The sequence below is a fragment of the Oncorhynchus keta genome, chromosome 14 (genome assembly GCF_023373465.1).
Source record: "Oncorhynchus keta strain PuntledgeMale-10-30-2019 chromosome 14, Oket_V2, whole genome shotgun sequence".
NCBI classification, from domain to species: Eukaryota; Metazoa; Chordata; class Actinopteri; order Salmoniformes; family Salmonidae; genus Oncorhynchus; species Oncorhynchus keta.
In genome coordinates, this window is record NC_068434.1 from 42,356,320 (window position 1) to 42,376,533 (window position 20,214).

At 44.2% G+C, this 20,214-nt stretch overlaps 2 protein-coding genes across 2 annotated transcripts in view; both read left to right on the forward strand.

Moving 5' to 3' along the window:
- Positions 1–1,161: 1,161 nt before the first annotated feature.
- On the forward strand, positions 1,162–2,995 carry LOC118394255 (forkhead box protein D5-B). The gene has a single exon (XM_035787469.2). The coding sequence runs from the start codon at positions 1,291–1,293 to the stop codon at positions 2,332–2,334; it is 1,044 nt and encodes a 347-aa protein (XP_035643362.1). The 5' UTR covers positions 1,162–1,290; the 3' UTR covers positions 2,335–2,995.
- A 762-nt stretch (positions 2,996–3,757) lies between these two features.
- The window catches only part of pgm5 (phosphoglucomutase 5), a 42,698-nt gene continuing 26,241 nt past the window's right edge, over positions 3,758–20,214 (forward strand). Inside the window, exons 1-6 of the mRNA XM_052461795.1 lie at positions 3,758–4,493; positions 6,077–6,239; positions 9,890–10,036; positions 13,489–13,614; positions 13,764–13,954; positions 15,983–16,137. Of these exons, the coding sequence (XP_052317755.1) occupies positions 4,236–4,493; positions 6,077–6,239; positions 9,890–10,036; positions 13,489–13,614; positions 13,764–13,954; positions 15,983–16,137 (1,040 nt within the window). The 5' untranslated portion in view covers positions 3,758–4,235. The remainder of the gene's footprint in view (positions 4,494–6,076; positions 6,240–9,889; positions 10,037–13,488; positions 13,615–13,763; positions 13,955–15,982; positions 16,138–20,214) is intronic.

The following is a 20,214-nucleotide window of genomic DNA, read 5'->3' on the forward strand; positions in this document are numbered from 1 at the left end:
TGAATTACTAAGAATTATGATGACAAGTCTCAGTCAATGAATTTGCCATAGTGAGAAGATGTAGGGAGTTTTATTTTTGCGATTCATGTAAAATAACGAATTTAAATAAAATAGGTGGAAGTAAACGGCTAATTAGACGGAGAATTGCCCTGTAAAATCGGATGGCTTGTCTTAAGTCAAATTAATTTTGGCTTATAGTCTATGTTTACAATTTTACCCTATATAATAACTCATTTAAACTTGTTAAAATGTCATTTTCTAACATCATTGTCTTGCCTAGTTCTAAATGTTCGTCTAATTTGCTGTGGCTATTATGTCCCGTAGCCCTATATATGTCCCGTAGCCCTATAGCTCCCGGTGCAGCTGCGCTGTGTTCAACCCGATTCTGATGCTTATTGGCTCGTTAAGTTGCCTCTATAGCCTCTTTTACTCTCCCGGCCACGGGGAGTTGTCCCACGGCCATTTTCACGGTCACACCACCTGCGGGCATCCCGAGGTGGAAAACTTAACGAAACCATGGGGGTCTGGGGGGTAAAACGCTGCGTTTATTATCAGCGGTAGGCGTGGTGTTCAAACTTCACATTGCATCCCCGGCTCCAGCCGAGCTACTGTGCTACTCTATTCTCTGCCGGGCGGAGGCCCTGCGTAGCTTTTAATAGGCCTAATTGAACAGGAAATGTGCCACGGTTATCGCTCTAATGTTGACCGTGAATAAAGTTGAACACACTGTATACCAATTAAGGATATAAAGTTGACCGCAATGTATTTGCATTTGTAGACATAATGTGCCATGTCTGGAGCGGGACACTTTGATAGAAGGAACTGGATACGCATGAGGGATCCTGCTCAAATCACCATCTGATTCTACCCTCGCTTTGTAATAAATCATTTTTGCAAACTATATATAGGAACTACATTATGATAAGTATATTTAATTTAAAAGTCTTATGCTCCATGAACTTTGAGGTGTCTGCATACTAGATCAATATTATGCATGTGAGGATTCTCCGGAATAGTTTTCCCTTTGTCTGCCCAGACACCCTGGGGCGAGGGACGTCTCTGATAGGTCTGAGTGTGACTGGGCTGTGGCGGGGGGTACAACAACAGCCCACTAATAAAAAACTCAACTCCCACGGTCAACACAAACAGGCTGACCAGGACCACAGGGACAGGACGAGCCGAGAAAGTCAGAGAATACATATATTTGTGCGCTTTTACGCGTGTTATGAATTAATGATACGGTGGTAAAAGTTTCGCTTTTACGCGTGTGTGGACGTTGTGGTCTGAGCCATGACCCTCTCCAAGGAGTATGAAACGTCCCAGCAGACTGGCTTGCCACTGAACGAGGATGAAGTATACATAGCGGGAGAGGACGAGCCTCTCCTTGACCGGCATCTTCTCTACCGGACGGACAACACCAGGGAGCCTAGCTCATCCGCCGAGTTCAGCGTCGAACTGGACTGCTCTGAGTTCGACTCATCTGGGGAGAGCGAGAATAGTTTCTGTGCAGACACACCTTCATTGGGAAGACCTCGCGGTTCTGTAAAGCCCCCGTATTCCTACATCGCTCTCATCACCATGGCAATCTTACAGTGTCCTCTGAAGAAACTGACGCTGAGTGGCATCTGCGACTTCATCAGCAACAAGTTCCCCTACTACCGGGAGAAGTTTCCGGCGTGGCAGAACTCCGTCAGGCACAACCTGTCACTCAACGACTGCTTTATCAAGATTCCGAGAGAGCCTGGAAACGCAGGCAAAGGCAACTACTGGTCTATGGACCCCGCATCTGAGGACATGTTTGACAACGGCAGCTTTCTCCGGCGCAGGAAGAGGTTTAAGAGAAACCAGCCGGATTATATGAAAGATGGACTCATGTTTTACCCAAACTTTAGCTGTTACCGGCCTTACTGCGTCCAAAGCCAAGTGAGCGTACCGGCTGCCCCTCTCTGGTGTATGCCCGTTCAGGACCGGCTCGTGATGCTACCTTCCTCCTACCTACCATACCCGAGTCTAAGCAGCAGCTGTAAGGTAGTTGCCCCCGTGGACTTCAGAACAGAACTTTACGCAGCAACTCCTGCAGTACAGAAGGCTGCGAGCGACACACATACGAAGTGTTCATTCAGTATTGACAGCATTATGACTAGAACCTTTCCTTATGTATCACATAACTCAAATCCACAGAACTCCAACCCTCATTGTTCTGTTGATCTTCCCACGGGCACTGTTCGTTTGGTTCCCGAGCCCGATTCCAGCTCCAATGACTCCATTCTGCCCAAGTGCAATGTTGAGCGCTGTTCCTTCAGTAACAGAGAATGTCCAAATGCCTTACCTTAGTTGTTGAAGTGTTTGTTTGTTATAGCTTCTACCAAAGGAACCTCTGTGTTTGTATACACGTGATGAAATGATCCAATGGAGGCACGTTTACGCATTTCTCAAGGAAAGTATTTAAACTGCATGTTGTTTATGTTCATTCAATGTTGAATACAGTATGTCACATGAAGTTAATGTAAATATGAAGACTGATAATATATTTGTTAAAATATGGTGTCAACGTGAAAGTGGAACCACTTTTGCCAAATGTTAAAAATCCATTGTATTTTGATTTTCGACATTGAAATGAAACAATAAAAATAGTTTGACCATACCGTCAGTTTGCGGTGTTTGGTTATGCTTAGGCCAACTTATTTCCTTCCCCACATTTTATTACACTTAGACATTGATCGCTAAAGATGCCATCTATTAGTACAAAATAACCTGAGGAAATGATTGCACCTAAAGGTTTCCAATTTCAATTTCTGGAAAACCAGGTCTAAATTAGCAGGACTATAATATAATGCACAGAATTACTTGGCAAAATAGGTATCGGAACAGTAAATGACAGTTGTTATTGTGAATTATTGTAAGCGTAGGCTCATATTTATTTTCATAAATGTTGTTTGTCCTGTAATTGGCGAAACAACCCGTGTTTGTCAATAAAACACATCAGTCTCATCAGTACGAATTTCGTGCCCTGTTTTGTTTTATTTCAAATAATTATTGTAATATTTAATTGAGTCGCTTTTAAATACATTTGATTCTATCTTAATTTCCTTACAAAATCGAATGAAAGCTTGAGAACGTCTGCATCCAGCTGTCGGCCAGTTCAATGCTGCCACCGTGTGGCCCATGTTTAATGCATTTCAATACAGACAACCACGTTTTTAGGCCCAATAGGCCTACAATTTTGAAAAAGCACGTTTTACAAAAATGTCTTTCCTTGATTTTGCTCCTGGTTGCGCTGTCCACTAAGTTATGCATCAGTGAACCAGCCCATATGCTTCTCTCTGGCCACCCATAACGCATCTTGCTCTTCTGATGTTAGCTTTTATGCATTATAGTACAAAGAGAGAGAGAGAGAGATAGAGAGAGCTGCCATTAAATAAGACGCACTCCATTTGTGTCACAGTTTAGTTATCATTCTAGTCCATTAGCTTAAAGTACCATATTAAAACCAACTAGTGTGTTTTACTTTACCATGTACTATATTGCCTCAAATGTGGGACAGGGGAGGTCTGCTTGACGCATTGCTTTGCCCATGGCCAACAGTGCGCCCTCGGATCCTGCCTCGTCACTTTTCCGCATGTCTTTGACCGTTAACTGCTTAATGCTCGCACACTGACACTGACAGTGCTTTGCCTTGTCCGGTTACAGCCCCAGCTCGACACAATTATCCCCGTACTCCACCGGGCTATTTTTGTCCAGAGGCGCAGCTGATTGTAGGGGCTTTTGGCCCTCCCTGATTTTGGCAGGCGCATGTCCTTGTGGAGAGTCGGGCTTATTTGGAAAATAGGGAGTTGTCAGGCGGAAGAGAAGACTTGGCTTAATATTACATTAGCCTATCCAAAGCTCCCACTGCAAGTTTTCTGTGGCATGTGTTTAAAACCTACAGCAGGCCTATAACTAGCATATATCTCAAACCGAGTTTATAAGCCAAGGAATTTGTTGACGGGGATTTATCATCTTAATAGCCATCCCTCTGGAAAGCGCTGGTGTGCTGTCATTGCGTAAACGCATCCCCCACCTCCCTCGAAAGTGCTACTTCTGGAGGACTGGAGCGGACATCACTGGACGTCTCACCTCCCTAACACAGTCTGTCTCCTACATATGTTTGACTCTCCACCTCTATCCAGCCGACAGTGAGTCATCCCCGGTATAGCCAGTCGACCCGCCACTCCCGGTGGGTTCTCGTGCGGAGGATGGAGACAAACCCCATTCCCGTGGTAACGGTCCAGACGAGCCCGTTTGATGACCAGCGGCCCGGTACTAACGGGCTGCGGCGGAAGACGGCTGTGTTCGAGGGCAAGAAGAACTACCTGCAGAACTACATCCAAAGTGTACTGTCGTCCATCGACCTGAGGGACCGCCAGGGATGCACGATGGTGGTAGGCAGCGACGGACGCTACTTCAGCCGAGCAGCCACGGAGATTATAGTTCAGATGGCCGCTGCCAACGGGGTAAGACAAGAATGTCATGCCAGAAAGTTTGGAATGGTTTCAGGGTTAGTGATGATGATAATGATGATGATGATGATGATGATGATCATGATAAACGAAGCACAGAAATAGCATAATAAACCATGGTATTTTATTGTTAATCCTCCATATGCCTATGGGTCGTATGAACTATGGTTTATACATCTGAAACTCTAGGCAAGTGCATACAAGGGAATGCTGTACACGAGTTTACCTAGCATAGCCTGCTCTCTTTATGCGCCTCTGAAACGATTAGTCAATCCAGTGGCCTTGTAACAACACTCCGAATTATGGCGATATGCGTACGTGCATATAGATAGGCAGGCTATGTTTCAACCTAAAGCTTGTACCCTCTCCCAGTGTCAGTGTGTTTGTTTGTGTGTGTGCGTGCGTGCGCGGGCCTGAGTGAGTGGCGGAGCCTTTTAACCAATTGCGCAGAGCGCTTGGAAAGGACAGCAGTCTAATTCTCAGATCTATACGACAAGCTTGGTGAAATAACTAAATGAAAAACTGAGGGGAATGTATTTGTTTTGAGATGGGTCTATTTTTCTGCTGGCTCAGTTTAATGTCTCCTGCCTTATCGGCTGTTCAATCCCTCGTCCACTCCTGCCCACGCGCCACTCAGCTACATTCCTCCCTGCTTAGTTCGAAGCTTGGGGGATACCCAGTTTAGTGGCCAAGAGCCAAACTCACAGGACATAAGCGCGGGGAAGACATTGAAAGAATATTTGTGAAATTCTGGGGGCAGAGTATGGAATGATGATAGGCGTGACGTACAACGGGTCGCTGACAGGGCAAGGCAGGTGTTAAGTGCGCACCCAAAGGGCACTATTCGATCCAAAGCGATGTCTGGGATATGTTTAAATATATATATTTTTTATTTTTTTTTATTTACGGGGAGAGAATGTTGTCATTAACACAGCTGATTTTATTTGGTTTTCAAACCATACAAATGTTTTTGCTCTTATGCCAAAAACCGAGGTTGGGGTTGATTCAATAGAGCCAAGAGTATCTCTCTCTCTCTCGAAATCCTGAAGTGAGGAGATGCGCCGACGTCATAATAATTAATTCCACAAGAATGAGGACACTTTTATTTAGAATAGTTGAGATGCTATAGCCGAGGGACAGAACATGCAAGACTGTTCGCGCTACTTCAATAAATGGATGTAGACGCACATGATGACTGTCTGGAATGTAGCCTAGTCCAAGCCTGATAGAACGTCTGGAACCTCAGTCCGTGCCAAATTCTGGACGCATCTGGTCTGGAAAGATGAAGCCCTGAGCGTCATGACATAAGCCACATGACCAGTTCTAGAAAACATCTCTTGACTATAAAGAGTTCTGAAGCTCATTACAATAAAGACATGCGAATTAAATCATTTTGTAAGCTACACTGAGCTAGTCTACAATAATAGGCCTTTTCATTCTTGAGTTGCGATGTTTGTACATGCTTTAGTCTTGAATAATGTATGATACAATTCATTACTTCAATATCTACATAGGTCCCAGAATGAGATTCAGTCAGCTAAAGTTCCTCAAACTCTCCCTTTGTCTGTTTCTTTCAGATTGGTCGGCTGGTGATTGGACACAACGGCCTCCTCTCCACCCCTGCTGTGTCCTGCATCATCAGGAAGATCAAGGCTATTGGTGGAATCATCCTGACAGCCAGTCACAATCCAGGAGGCCCCGGGGGAGACTTTGGGGTCAAATTCAACGTGGCCAATGGAGGTGAGGTGCTTATTTGACTGATTGCTGTCAACCTGCCAGCCAGTCAATTTGTCAGTCAGTTAAAGGATTGATGGATGTCCTCCTACCTAAGGAGTTTTCTTTTCACCACTGATACTTGTGCTTGCTCTTCTTGGCTTTATGCTCAGGTTATTAGTGGGCTCTTTATTATAAATGTGTTTGTTAAAAGTGCTATATGAATACAATATTGGTGATTTATTGACTGAGTTAAGAGAGTTGGCACCATAGCCCACTCACAGCCCCAGCAATTATCCGTGTATTCTCTTAACAAGGAATACTCACATATTCCTGAAGTTCCATCATGGACAGGCCTTCCGAGTCCCCAGGGTTTTACTGTGGAATCTCAGTCATCTTCCAGTCCTATAAATAGAGCAAAGTGGTGTTGCTCTCCTCATCCCTCATGTCACACGCAACAGTAGTTATCTTTCAGAGCCCACAGACTGTGGCTCCCAAAAGAATTCTACACAATGTTCACTTTGTCAATGTCTACATGACTCCAGTAGCTTCTTACAATCCTCACATGGTATATAGAAGATTATGACTACTCAGTAATATGACCTCTCAATCTAGAGCAAAATGTTATTTAACTTCCTATGAATAACAGTTGTGCATTAATATGCCACCATAGGCTTCGCTGTTCTTAAACATGTACAGCGCCTTGCAAAAGTATTCATCCCCCTTTTCCTATTTTGTTGCATTACAACCTGTAATTTAAATATATATATTTTTTTTTTTTTTGGGGGGATTTCATGTAACGGTCCAAATTGGTGAAGTGAAATTAAAAAAATAACTTGGTTAAAAAGATACATTTAAAAAATAAATGGAGGGGCCTCCCGGGTGGTGCAGTGGTTAAGGGTGCTGTACTGCAGCGCCAGCTGTGCCACCAGAGACTCTGGGTTCGCGCCCAGGCTCTGTCATAACAGGCCGCGACCGGGAGGTCCGTGGGGCGACGCACAATTGGCCTAGCGTCGTATGGGTTAGGGAGGGGTTGGCCGGTAGGGATATCCTTGTCTCATCGTGCACCAGCGACTCCTGTGGTGGGCCAGGTGCAGTGCGCGCTAACCAAGGTTGCCAGGTGCACGGTGTTTCCTCCGACACATTGGTGCGGCTGGCATCCGGGTTGGATGCGCGCTGCATTAAGAAGCAGTGCGGCTTGGTTGGGTTGTGTATCGGAGGACGCATGACTTTCAACCTTCGTCTCTCCCGAGCCCGTATGGGAGTTGTAGCAATGAGACAAGATAGTAGCTACTAAAAAACAATTGGATACCATGAAATTGGGGAGAAAACGGGGGGGAAAAAAAAATAAAAAATACAAAAATGGATAAGTGGTGCTTGCATATGTTTTCACCCCCTTTGCCTCTAAATAAGATCTGGTGCAAGTCCACCTGTGTGCAATCTAAGTGTCACATGATCTCAGTATACGCTACCGTTCAAAAGTTTGGGGTCACTTAGAAATGTCCTTGTTTATGAAAGAAAAGTAAAAAATTTTCTCCATTAAAAAAACATCAAATTGATCAGAAATACAAAACATTGATAATGTTGTAAATTACTATTGTAGCTGGAAACGGATGATTTTTAATGGAATATCTTCATAGGCGTACAGAGGCCTATTATCAGCAACCATCACTCCAGTGTTCCAATGGCACGTTGTGTTAGCTAATCCAAGTTTATACTTTTAAAAGGCTAATTGATCATAAGAAAACCCTTTTGCAATTATGTTAGCATAGCTGAAATATGTTGTTCTGATTAAAGAAGCAATACAACTGGCCTTCTTTAGACTAGTTGAGTATCTGGAGAATCAGCATTTGTGAGTTCGATTACAGGCTCAAAATGGCCATAAACAAATACCTTTCTTCTGAAACTCGTCTGTCTATTCTTGTTCTGAGAAATGAAGGCTATTTCATGTGAGTTCTTGTTTAGTTCCTGTCCCCCACCTTTAGTACTGTTGAGATGAACTGTTCCTGTAGGATCTCTTTGTCCAGGTTTCTCCCTGTAGAGGTGAGGGGATACAAAGGCTTTATTGAGTGAGGTACACATCAGAAGAATGCATTCATACACACTCACACACTTATGCACAGACACAGTGCTGACATATGAAGACTAGATGGTTGACCCCAGGCTCCTCCCCCCACACCTGTGTGGACTGATCAAGCTCGTAAAGTTCATGGACGCCCTGCAACATCACCTGGTGGGCTTTACCTGCGATAGACATGATCCCCTGGGATAGTACACACACACACACACACACACACACACACACACACACACACACACACACACACACACACACACACACACACACACACACACACACACACACACACACACACACACACACACACACACACACACACACACACACACACACACACACACACACACACACAGTTCAGAGACTTAGACATACATACAGTACAGCTGTTCTGAAAGTCCCCAAAGTCTGCAACACCACTAAGCAAAGGGCAAACAGGTCAGGGCCAAAGTTGTGGAAAAGTACAGATCAGGGTTGGGTTATAAAAACCAGGCAATGAGGACATTAATCAGAGAGGCAACAAAGAGACCAAAGATAACCCTGAAGGAGTTGCACTGCTCCACAGCGGAGAATAGAGTATCTGTCCATAGGACCACTTTAAGCCATACACTCCACAGAGATGGGCTTTACGGAGGAGTGCCCAGAAAAATCCATTGCTTAAAGAAAGAAATAAGCAAACACGTTTGGTGTTCGCCAAAAGGCATGTGGGGGACTATCCAAACACATGGCAGAAGGTACTCTGGTCAGATGAGACTAAAATGTAGATTTTTGGCCATCAAGGAAAACGCTATGTCTGGCACAAACCCAACACTTCTCATTACCCGAGAACACCATCCCAGCATCATGCTGTGGGGATGTTTTTCATCGGCAGGGACTGGGAAACTGGTCAGAATTAAAGGAATGATGGATGGCGCTAAATACAGAGAAATTGTTGAGGGAAACCTGTTTCAGTCTTCCAGAGATTTGAGACTTGGACGGACGGAGGGTCACCTTCCAGTAGGACAATGACCCTAAGCATACTGCTAAAGCAACACTCGGGTGGTTTAAGAGGGAATATTTAAATGTCTTGGAATGGCCTAGTCAAAGCCCAGACCTCAATCCAATTGCGAGTCTCTGGTTTGACTTAAAGATTGCTGTACACCAGCAGAACCCATACAACTTGAAGGAACTGGAGCAGTTTTGCCTTGAAGAATGGGCAAACATTTCAATCGCTAGATGTGCCAGGCTTATAGACACATACCCCAAAAGACATGCAGCTGTAATTGCTGCAAAAGGAGGCTCTACAAAGTATTGACTTTGGGGGGGGGTGAATAGTTATGCACACTCAAGTTTTCATTTTTTTTGTTGTCTTATTTCTTGTTTGTTTCACAATAAATAAATCAATTGAATCTTCAAAGTGGTAGGCATGTTGTGTACATGAAATGATACAAACCCCCCAGAAATCAATTTTAATTCCAGGTTGGAAGGCAACAAAATAGGAAAAATGCCAAGGGGGATGAATACTTTCGCAAGCCACTGTATAACAACAACCATAGGCCAGGAACAGGGTACATAATGTGCAAACATTGGTGTCCATGGTAACCGTCCCCCCCCCCAATAGGCCCGTCTCCAGACACGGTGATGGAGAAGATTGCCCAGGTGAGTAGGACCCTGGAGGAGTATGCCATATGTCCTGACCTCCGCATTGACCTGGCCAGGCTGGGGCGCCACGACTTTGACCTGGAGAACAAGTTCAAACCCTTCAGAGGTACTGGACACACACACGGGCTAGACACACACAGACCAGAGCTAGGGGCATAGAAGCCACTCTGACATTGCGGGGAACTATTTTCCTATATGTGGGATTTTTTGTTGTTGAAAAAATAGGTTTCTAGTGACTTTTGAAAAAAGGGTACAGAAAAATATTAACTTACAAATGGTCAAATTTACAAGGCTAAGGGGGCCCTTGTAGAGGGGCACGTACTCCGATACAGTCCAATCAGTCTTGAGGGCCATGGCCATTCGTACTGTACTGAATACCAGTGTGACTGTTAATGTGCATATATTCAATTACACAACCATTTTGTACTCTTTCTCTGCTACTGTATGATTCATTTCCTAGTATTTTTCTCACTTCCACTATGTCAGGTTGTTACAACTGCTGCTCTACATACAGTATGGGTTGAAACTTAATGTAATATTTTCAACTGATAATACAGTTATTATACTGTGTTAAAAACTGTTTTGATAAATAATAAAATATCATCATGGCTGCCTCTCTCATGCATGAAGTTAACACATGCAATACACCCTCTAGACTTAAACTGCTATCGTTTCATCAGAGACCATATTTGATCATTCCGATTGATTCACACTCTGACAGATCATCAGTCTATGAACTCTATGAGCTTGGAGAGGCACTTCTCACTGTCTTACCTGCTCTCCCTCTCTGCTATCTGTCTGTCCGTGGGAATCATCATCGTTGCCTCTCTCCTGAATGAAGTTAACACATGCATTACACCCTCTAGACCAGGTCATTCTCCAACTCGGCCCATGCGACCCCAAGGAGTGTACGTTTTGGTTTTTGCCCTAGCACTACCCAGCTGATTCAAATAATCAACTAATCAACCAGCTTTGGTAATTTGAATAAGCTGTGTAATGTTAGGGCAAAAACTAAAACGTGCAACCCTTGGGTTCCTTAGAACCGAGTTTGGGAAACGCTGCCCTAGACCCCTCAGACTCAACTCTGGACCGTGAAGCCAGTTCCAATCCTTTTTTTCATTGTTTCCCTCTAATCAGGGACTGATTTAGACCTGGGACACCAGGTGGGCGTAAGTTCCTAGGCCGTCATTGAAAATTAGAATTTGTTCTTAACTGACTTGCCTAGTAAAATAAAGGTAAAATAAAATAATAAAATAAGAATTAATTATCAGGAAGAACAGAAAACTAGCAGGTTCATAGGGTAAGAGTTGACTGCCCCTGCTGTAGACCAAGGATGGGCAACTTTGATGGGGGTCTGGGCCACAAAAAATCAGAACTCATCACGAGGGACTGCAGTGGCTATCAGGTCTGATTACCCACATCCATACCCACACCTGCAGTCAGAGTCGCCCCTAGCGTTTGGGGGCCCTAAATGACATTTAGTTTTTTAAGATTTAGATGCACTATTGTAAAGTGACTGTTCCACTGGATCTCATAAGATGAATGCACCAATTTGTAAGTCGCTCTGGATAAGAGCGTCTGCTAAATGACTTAAATGTAAAAATGTAAATGTAGTTGGTGGTTAATTCTACTCTGCCCCATGAGACAAATGTCTTGCAATTTCCTTGAGAGAGAAATGTTTTCAGTTTTTAATATAATATCTGAGTGAGAGTGACTAACAAAATCAATGGGGGCTCCCTGGTCGGTAATTCGACCATAATTACTACAAGTTTAGATAGCTGGCTAGATATGCATTTTTTTATCTGACATGGCTAATCGAGTGACTCTCAGTGACTGACATAACAAGATAAAACGGCTGATGCACAACCACATTTTGAAATTGCACCTTGTGTATCCTGCTTTTGTAACTCAGCAAGGTGAGAGTTCCTAAAAAAAAAAAAAAAAAAAAGAATAATTGTGTGTGTGCTCCTATGCCCCCACACAGAGCAGCATACACAGAGAGTAGATGCAGACACACTGCAAACACATACAGTGCATTCGGGAAAGTCCCCTTTACTTTTTCCACATTTTGTTACATTACAGCCTTAACCAAAAACTTTGTTTAAACACCTTTGGAAGCGATTACAGCCTCAAGTCTTCTTGGGTATGATGCTACAAGCTTGGCACACCTGCTTGGGGAGTTTCTCCCATTCTTCTCTGCAGATCCTCTCAAGCTCTGTTAGGTTGGATGGGGAGTGTCGCTGCACAGCTATTTCAGGTCTCTCCAGAGATGTTTGATCAGGTTCAAGTCCATGCTCTGGCTGGGCCACTCAAGGACATTAAGAGACTTGTCCTGAAGCCATTCCTGCGTTGTCTTGGCTGTGTGCTTAGGGTCGTTGTCCTGTTGGAAGGTCAACCTTCGCCCCCAGTCTGAGGTCCTGAGCTCTCTGGCGCAGGTTATCATCAAGGATATCTCTGTACTTTGCTCCATTCATCTTTCCCCTTGATCCTGACTAGTTTCCCAGTCCTTGCCACTGAAAACATCCCCACAACATTATGCTGCCACCACCATGCTACACCGTAGGGATGGTGCCAGGTTTCCTCCAGACGTGACGCTTGGCATTCAGGCAAACTTGGTTTCATCAGACCAGAAAATATTTTCTCATGGTCTTGAGAGTCTTTAGGCGCCTTTTGGCAAACTCCAAGTGGGCTGTCCTGTACCTTTTAGTGAGGAGTGGCTTCTGTCTGGCCACTCTACCATAAAGGCCTGATTGGTGGAGTGCTGCAGAGATGGTTGTCTTTCTGGAAGGTTATGCCATCTCCACAGAGGAACTCTGGAGCTTTGTCAGAATGACCTTCCGGTTCTTTGTCACCTACCTGACCAAGGCCCTTCTTACCCGATTGCTCAGTTTGGCTGGACGGCCAGCTCTAGGAAGAGTCTTGGTGATTCCAATATTCTTCCATTTAAGAATGATGGATGCCACTGTGTCCTTGGGAACCTTCAATGTGTCAGACAATTTTTGTTACAATTCCCCAGATCTGTGCCTCGACACAATCCTGTCTTGGAGCTCTACGGACAATTCCTTCAACCTCATGGCTTAGTTTTTGCACTAACATGAACTGTCAACTGTGGGACCTTATATAAACAGACGTGTGCCTTTCCAAATCTTGTCCAATCAATTGAATTGACCACAGGTGGACTCCAATCAAGTTGTGGAAACACCTCAAGGATGATCAATGGAAACAGGATGCACCTGAGCTCAATTTCGAGTCTCATATACATTTGCAAACATAAAAAAAAACTTTTTGCTTCGGTATGTAGATTGATGAGGGGAAAAACATGATTTAATCAATTTTAGAATAAGGCTGTAACGTAATAAAATGACGAAAAAGTGAAGGGGTCTGAATACTTTCCGAATGCACTGTATGTTCACACACTCACACGCCAGGCATACACAGTCTCACCACACATACACTCTGTTCTTGCATACAAGTAGCATACATGCTATTGGATGGATAGACACATGCAGATACACACTAGACTCTGAGCCACTGCCCTCCTCTTCTGTGTGTTGTTAGTTGAGATAGTGGACTCGGTGGAGTTGTACCTCAACCTCCTGAGAACCATCTTTGACTTCAACGCCATCAAGAGTCTTCTGACAGGACCTGAACAGCTGAAGATACGCATAGACGCCATGAACGGAGGTATGAACATTACTAATAAAGACCAAAGTAATTACAGTATTGTATCAGGTGCTTACCAGTGATTATAATGTATTGTGTTCTATTGTATTTTATTGTATTGTATTATATTCCATTGTATTATTTTCTATTATATTGTACTCTATTGTCAGTGATGGGTCTGTACGTGCGCCGTATCATGTGTGATGAGCTGGGGGCTCCTGCCAATGCGGCTGTCAACTGTGTCCCCATGGAGGACTTTGGGGGCCGGCCTCCAGAGCCCAACCTCACATACGCAGCCCCATTGGTTGATGCCATGAAGGGCGGAGACATTGGTTTCGGAGCTGCGTTCGATGCAGACGGGGTAAGACAGCTGAGGAGGAGAGGAACACTGCCTTCACAAAGTATAGTATTCATTTGACTTTTTCCACATGTTGTTGTGTTACATCAGTGGTATTCAAACGTTTTCTGCGGGGACCCCATTTTTTTTCCACAAGAATTTCTTGCGACCCCACCCCACCCAGAATCTAATGACACCATCTTAAAATCATTACGTTTCGATTTTTACATCAACAAATAACCTTCAATTCATTGCATTTTCATCTCTTATCAAAATGAAAAGAAACCAATAAATACATTGACTCAATACAATTGTATCTTTCTTAAAAACATTTGTATATTGTCCCATACAATAATCTGTTCTCTTAACTGTTATTTTTATTTTTATTTTGGTGATCCCACTGCAGAACTTGACTTTGAATACTTTGTTACATTGAATAACCCTTTGAGCATGGTAAAGTTATTCATTATACAGTGGATGGTATATCAATACAATCAGTCACTACAAAGATACAGGTGTCATTCCTAACTCAGTTGACGGAGAGGAGGGAAACCACTCAGGGATTTAACAATGGAAACTTGAAAACAGTTAAGGAGTTTAATGGCTGTGATAGGAGAAAACTGAGGATGGATCAACAACATTGTAGTTACTCCACAATGCTAACCTGACTGATAGAGTGAAAAGAAGGACGCTTGTAAAGAATAAAACATGCATCCTGATTTCAATAAGGCTCTAAAGTAATACTGTAAAAAATGTATCAAAGTAATTAAATTTTGTCCTGAATACAAATCCAATACAACACATTACTGAGTACCACTCTCCATATTTTCAAGCATAGTGGTGGCTGCATCATGTTATGGGTATGCTTGTAATTGTTAAGGACGGGGGTGTTTTTCAGGATAAAAAAAAATAACAGAATGGAGCTAAGCACAGGCAAAATCCTAGAGGAAAACCTGGTTCTTTCTGCTTTCCACCAGACACTGGAAGACTAATTCAGAACAATAACCTAAAACACAACGCCAAATCTACACGGGAGTTGCTGAGTGGCCGAGTTACAGTTTTGATTTAAATCTGCTTGAAAATCTATGGCTACCTGAAAATGGTTGTCTAGTACTGATCAACAACCAATTTGACAGAGCTTGAATAAAGTGTGGAAAGCTTTTGGAGACTTACCCAGAAAGACTCAGAGCTGTTATCACTGCCACAAAGCGATTCTATACATTTGCATAAAATTCTAAAAACATGTTTTCACTTCGTCATTATGGGGTATTGTTTGTAGATGGGTGAGAGAAAAATAAATTTGTTCCATTTTGATTTCAGGCTGTAACACAATAAAGTGTGGAATATGTCAAGGGGTATGAATACTTTCTGAAGGCACTGTATAATGTACAAAGTACTACAATACACATTCAGGGGAGCTGATGAGGACGTTTGATGAGCATGTTTGATTCTGCTTAATTGGGCAGCGTTGACACTTTTGGGACTATTCCATTGGTTCCTTGGCAGCAAGCCAAATCAAGTATTTGAAAGAAGAAAAAAAAACTTGACCTATGTGGACCCAGGTCTGCTTTCTAATGGGAACGTGGAACTGCCTTTGTTTGTTTTTGTCTGCATTTATTTCCTTTTCAATAGCAGGATGTTAGGCAATGGGACCAGCTAATATCTGTGACAGACATCTCTTTTTTCCCCACAACATCTCACATAGTAATTTGTACCAGCGCCACGCTCACGCACATTAGCCTAACTCAATTACTGGGCCGAGCATCAGGAGAATTATGTCACTCTTTTGTGTTCCATTGGAGCCCCCTCCCAGTGCTTACAGTGTTGCATCTTTAGTAGGAAGGAGTGTGTCCCATACATTTGATTTGATTGGGAGAGATGCAGTTAAAACAACAGTGTATCAACTGGTAGGGATGGGAGTGCCAGTTAGAGTAACAGCAAATGTTTATCTTTAACATACTTGAATTAGTGGATTAGATGAGGTATTTATTGCTTATGCATTGTATATTTCTTCATGTATTGCTGTATGGTTGATGCGTGTATGTGTTGCAGGACCGGTATATGATCCTGGGTGAGAATGGTTTCTTTGTGAACCCTTCAGACTCCTTGGCTGTTATGGCTGCCAACCTCTCCTGTATCCCCTACTTCAGACAGCTGGGACTAAAGGGCTTCGCTAGGAGTATGGCTACCAGCACTGCCCTAGACAGGTAGGACACACACACACCAATATCCCTATACCCTGTTTGTGGCTGCTGGATGAAATGCTCCACATGACTTTTCCATTTTTCAACACCTCTTCACCTTAGCCTCATCACCCCCCCTGTCTGTCTGTCTGTCTGTCTGTCTGTCTCTCTCTCTCTCTCTCTCATTCATCCCTATGTCTCCCACTCTTGCAAACCCCAGCCCCCCCACACACACACTGATCAAGGGGTCACTAATGTACATTAACGTTGTGTGTGTGTGAACCTGGTCCCTGACCCTCTCTTCTCTTGAGGGTTGGTGGACTCAGTGGCGGTCCTGTTAATGCTGGCAGCCATGGAGGAAATGAGCTCACTCCCCAAGCCCATATCTCAAGGGGTCGTAGCCGCTATCGCTAACCCTAGGTCACTTGTGAGGTTGACGTGACATCACGTCATTGATGGCCCCCTCGCCGTGGAACTGATCTCACGCGCACATATGTACAGTATACACACACACACACACGCACACACGCATACGCGCGTGCACACAAAAGAGGGAGAAGTCAGGGGATTAGCAGAGTAATTTGAATAACAGGACAATCCATTTTCAAGCCCTCATCCTGTCCACTAACTAAATATGTACTATATTATAGAAAGTCAAAAGGGAAAACGTTGTACACGTACCTACTTCGGTTGCACAGGTAACTAACCACCGTACCATTTCCCTCCTCCTCCAGTTCAGCGTAGACAGGGTTATCCTCATCACGTGATGAACGAGAGCTGGGGCTATGTCTTCTGATATAGAAACATCATGGACACACTGATGACTGCAATGTCCTGTTCCAAAACACACTGACACATGAAAGATGATCTTCATGAGTCCCAATGCACCACAAGGTCATCCAACACCCATTAATACAAAAACGCCCATATGACACACACACACTGGCTGATTCCTGTACTGTATCGGTACCGGTGTCAGCGTATCTCAATAGTGTTGTGTTATTTAGTGAGTGCTGGGGAGCTTTATGATGGCCCCAGCCCAGTAGTATGCCTTTTAAGGAGTGTGAGAGCAACCATGCTCTATCTATCTGTCTGTCCGTGTGTGTGTGTGTGTGTGTGTGTGTGTGTGTGTGTGTGTGTGTGTGTGTGTGTGTGTGTGTGTGTGTGTGTGTGTGTGTGTGTGTGTGTGTGTGTGTGTGTGTGTGTGTGTGTGTGTGTGTGTGAGAGTGCGTGTGTGTGCGCAGGAGGAAGCCCTATGTTTCTGCAGTGAAGGAAGGGAAGGGAAGGTGGGAGGGGAAACATCTGCCTCTGCTTTGGCCACTCCGGGGAGGGGGGATGGGAGGAGAGAGGGAGGAGGAAGAGGGGAGGAGGGGTTTGGCTAGGCCACCGTTCTGCTTGTTACAAGTTTAAATTCTGTCTCCCTGATTTTTGTACTGGGATAAGTGTGTGTATGTGTGTGGGCGGTAGGGTTGGGTCTGTGTGTGTGCGCGCTCGTATCTGCATTTGGGTGTGTTTACGTGGGTCTCATCTATAAGACTGGAAAGTGACGCTAGTTGCCAGGGAGACATTGCTGAGCCCAGCACCTGTTGTGAAAATCCCCCACTCATCCTTCTCTGTCATCCTGAACCTGAGGAGGGGTACAACAGGATATATGGAGGACATTCAGGAGACCAGATCCATTCTTATACAATGTCTGTTACAGTGAGGGAACAGTGTAAACATGCAGAAGACGGTTGGTTCATACTGACCCTCATGTCCCTGGGCCAAACTGTCCATCTTCTCCCCATGTCTCCAGTAACACTCGTCTGCCAACATCCCTCCCTTCTGGCAAAGACTGCTGGGAAAGAGGCTGTTTTCATTGTGGACACAGATGGAGGGACTGAGAGAAAGAGAGAGAGGGAGGAGGGAGGGAGGGACGGAGAAAGAGAGGACTGGGGAGAGAAATAGAGAAGGAGAGAGAGAGAGAGAGACAGAAGGAAGAGAGAGATGGAGAGGGAGAGAAAGAAGTAGTGCTCACCCATGTGTCCATTTCTAACATGTCTTTTTACACTGGAGAGAGATTTAACGAGCAGAGAGATATCAGCCTTGGATAGTTTGATTGACAGTTGGACATGAGCTTGCTTCTCAGATACAGGCCCAAATAGCTCTCATTAGAATTTAACTACTGTGTTTACTTGTCCTAGTCAACAACTTTATGGGAACACAACTCTCATACTGAACAAAGGTTTTTGTAATTGTGATTATAAGAGGACATACATTTGACGACAAATCTTTGTGTTACTGTAGAGGAAAATGAGCATGATTGCATCTGGAGAACAAGATGCAGGCTAATTAAATGACTATGAAGCTTTTGTCTTTGTATGTGTCTTCCAAGCCTTTCCTGACAGCTGAATCAGGACACACCCATGGGAGGAGTAATACTGGTCTAAAAACGATCTGTGTACCGATATCGGCTATCATCACCGAAGTCCATTTTTGAAAACAGTTGCTGTTCCCAGTCGGGTTTGACTGAAAGCATGAAGGGAGTCAACCAAGTCAACAAGCAACTGTCCTCTTTCCCTTTCGAGTTTGCCTATTGAGACAATTGACAGCGTTGCTAAAGCATCACTGGAATGTTTGGGGAATGTTATGTGTCAGCTGTGAGCTCGTGTCAGGTTGTTTCGTGTGTGTCAGCTCTGAAGGGGCCTAGTGCTTATGTTATGTTGTTGTCAGGTTGTGGTCAGGGCACAGCTGGTGCGAGCATTAAGCCCTAGAAAAGCACCCCATTCCCTCTGCGCTGTTATGATGTCGTGGAAAACAACTTTTTCCCAACACCCCCCCTCCCCACCCCATCGTTGCCCCAACATCCCCTTAACGTTGCAGCAACGTTCTGCATGACCAGGGCCGTGCCGGGTGCTTGTGTTGGCTGCAGACATGCGAATGAAACGTCAACAGTGAGTCAAAGGGTCAGAGTTTCCATTTTCTTGTTGGAACGCCAGGCTTTCTGTTCCAGAGCCCTTCTCAGAGGGAAATAAAAAGGCTTCACACACACAAACACTGTGGGTTTATTTCACGGTGCAGACAACATCTCAACGTCTCATCCACCGGGATATCACCCCCTCAGAATTCCAACTGAATTCCACAATCCAGCATTCAGCATCTGGAATTGAAGTGCAATGTGTTCAGGAGTTTTTCCAACTTGGGATCAGCAAACAGTTATGTTAGTTGCATGTTCTGTTGAATGACTCATTTGTGATGGAAATAATAATAGTCACCCATCAAATCAAATTTTATCGGTCACATACACGTGTTTAGCAGATGTTATTGCGGGTGTAGCTAAATGCTTGTGTTTCTAGCTCCAACAGTGCAGTAATATTAGTATGTAGTGTGTAGTAATAACAATGTCACAACAATACACACAAATCTAAGTAAAGGAATGGAATTAAGAATATATAAATATTTGGACGAGCAATGTCAGAGCGGCATAGACTAAGATACAGTGGAACAGAATACAGTATATACATAAAAGATGAGTAATTATTAAAGTGACTACTGTTCCATTATTAAAGTGGCCAGTGATTTCAAGACTTTGTACAGTATATAAGGCCTCTAATGTGCTAGTGATGGCTATTTAACAGTCTGATGGCCTTGAGATAGAAGCTGTTTTTCAGTCTCTCGGCCCCAGCTTTGATGCACCTGTACTGACCTCGCCTTCTGGATGATAGCGGGGTGAACAGGCAGTGGCTCGGTTGGTTGTTGTCGTTGATGATCTTTTTGGCCTTCCTGTGAGATCGGGTGTTGTACGTGTCCTGGAGGGCAGGTAGTTTGCCCCTGGCGATGCGTTGGGAAGACCGCACCACCCTCTGGAGAACCCTGCGGTTGCGGGCAGTGCAGTTGTCATACCAGATGGTGATACAGCCCGACAGGATGTTCTCAATTGTGCATCTATAAAAGTTTGTGAGGGTTTTAGGTGCCAAGCCAAATTTCTTCAGCCTCCTGAGGTTGAAGAGGCACTGTTGTTGCGCCTTCTTCACCACACTGTCTGTGTGGGTGGACCATTTAAGTTTGTCAGTGATGTGTACGCCGAGGAACTTGAAGCTTTCCACCTTCTCCACTGCAGTC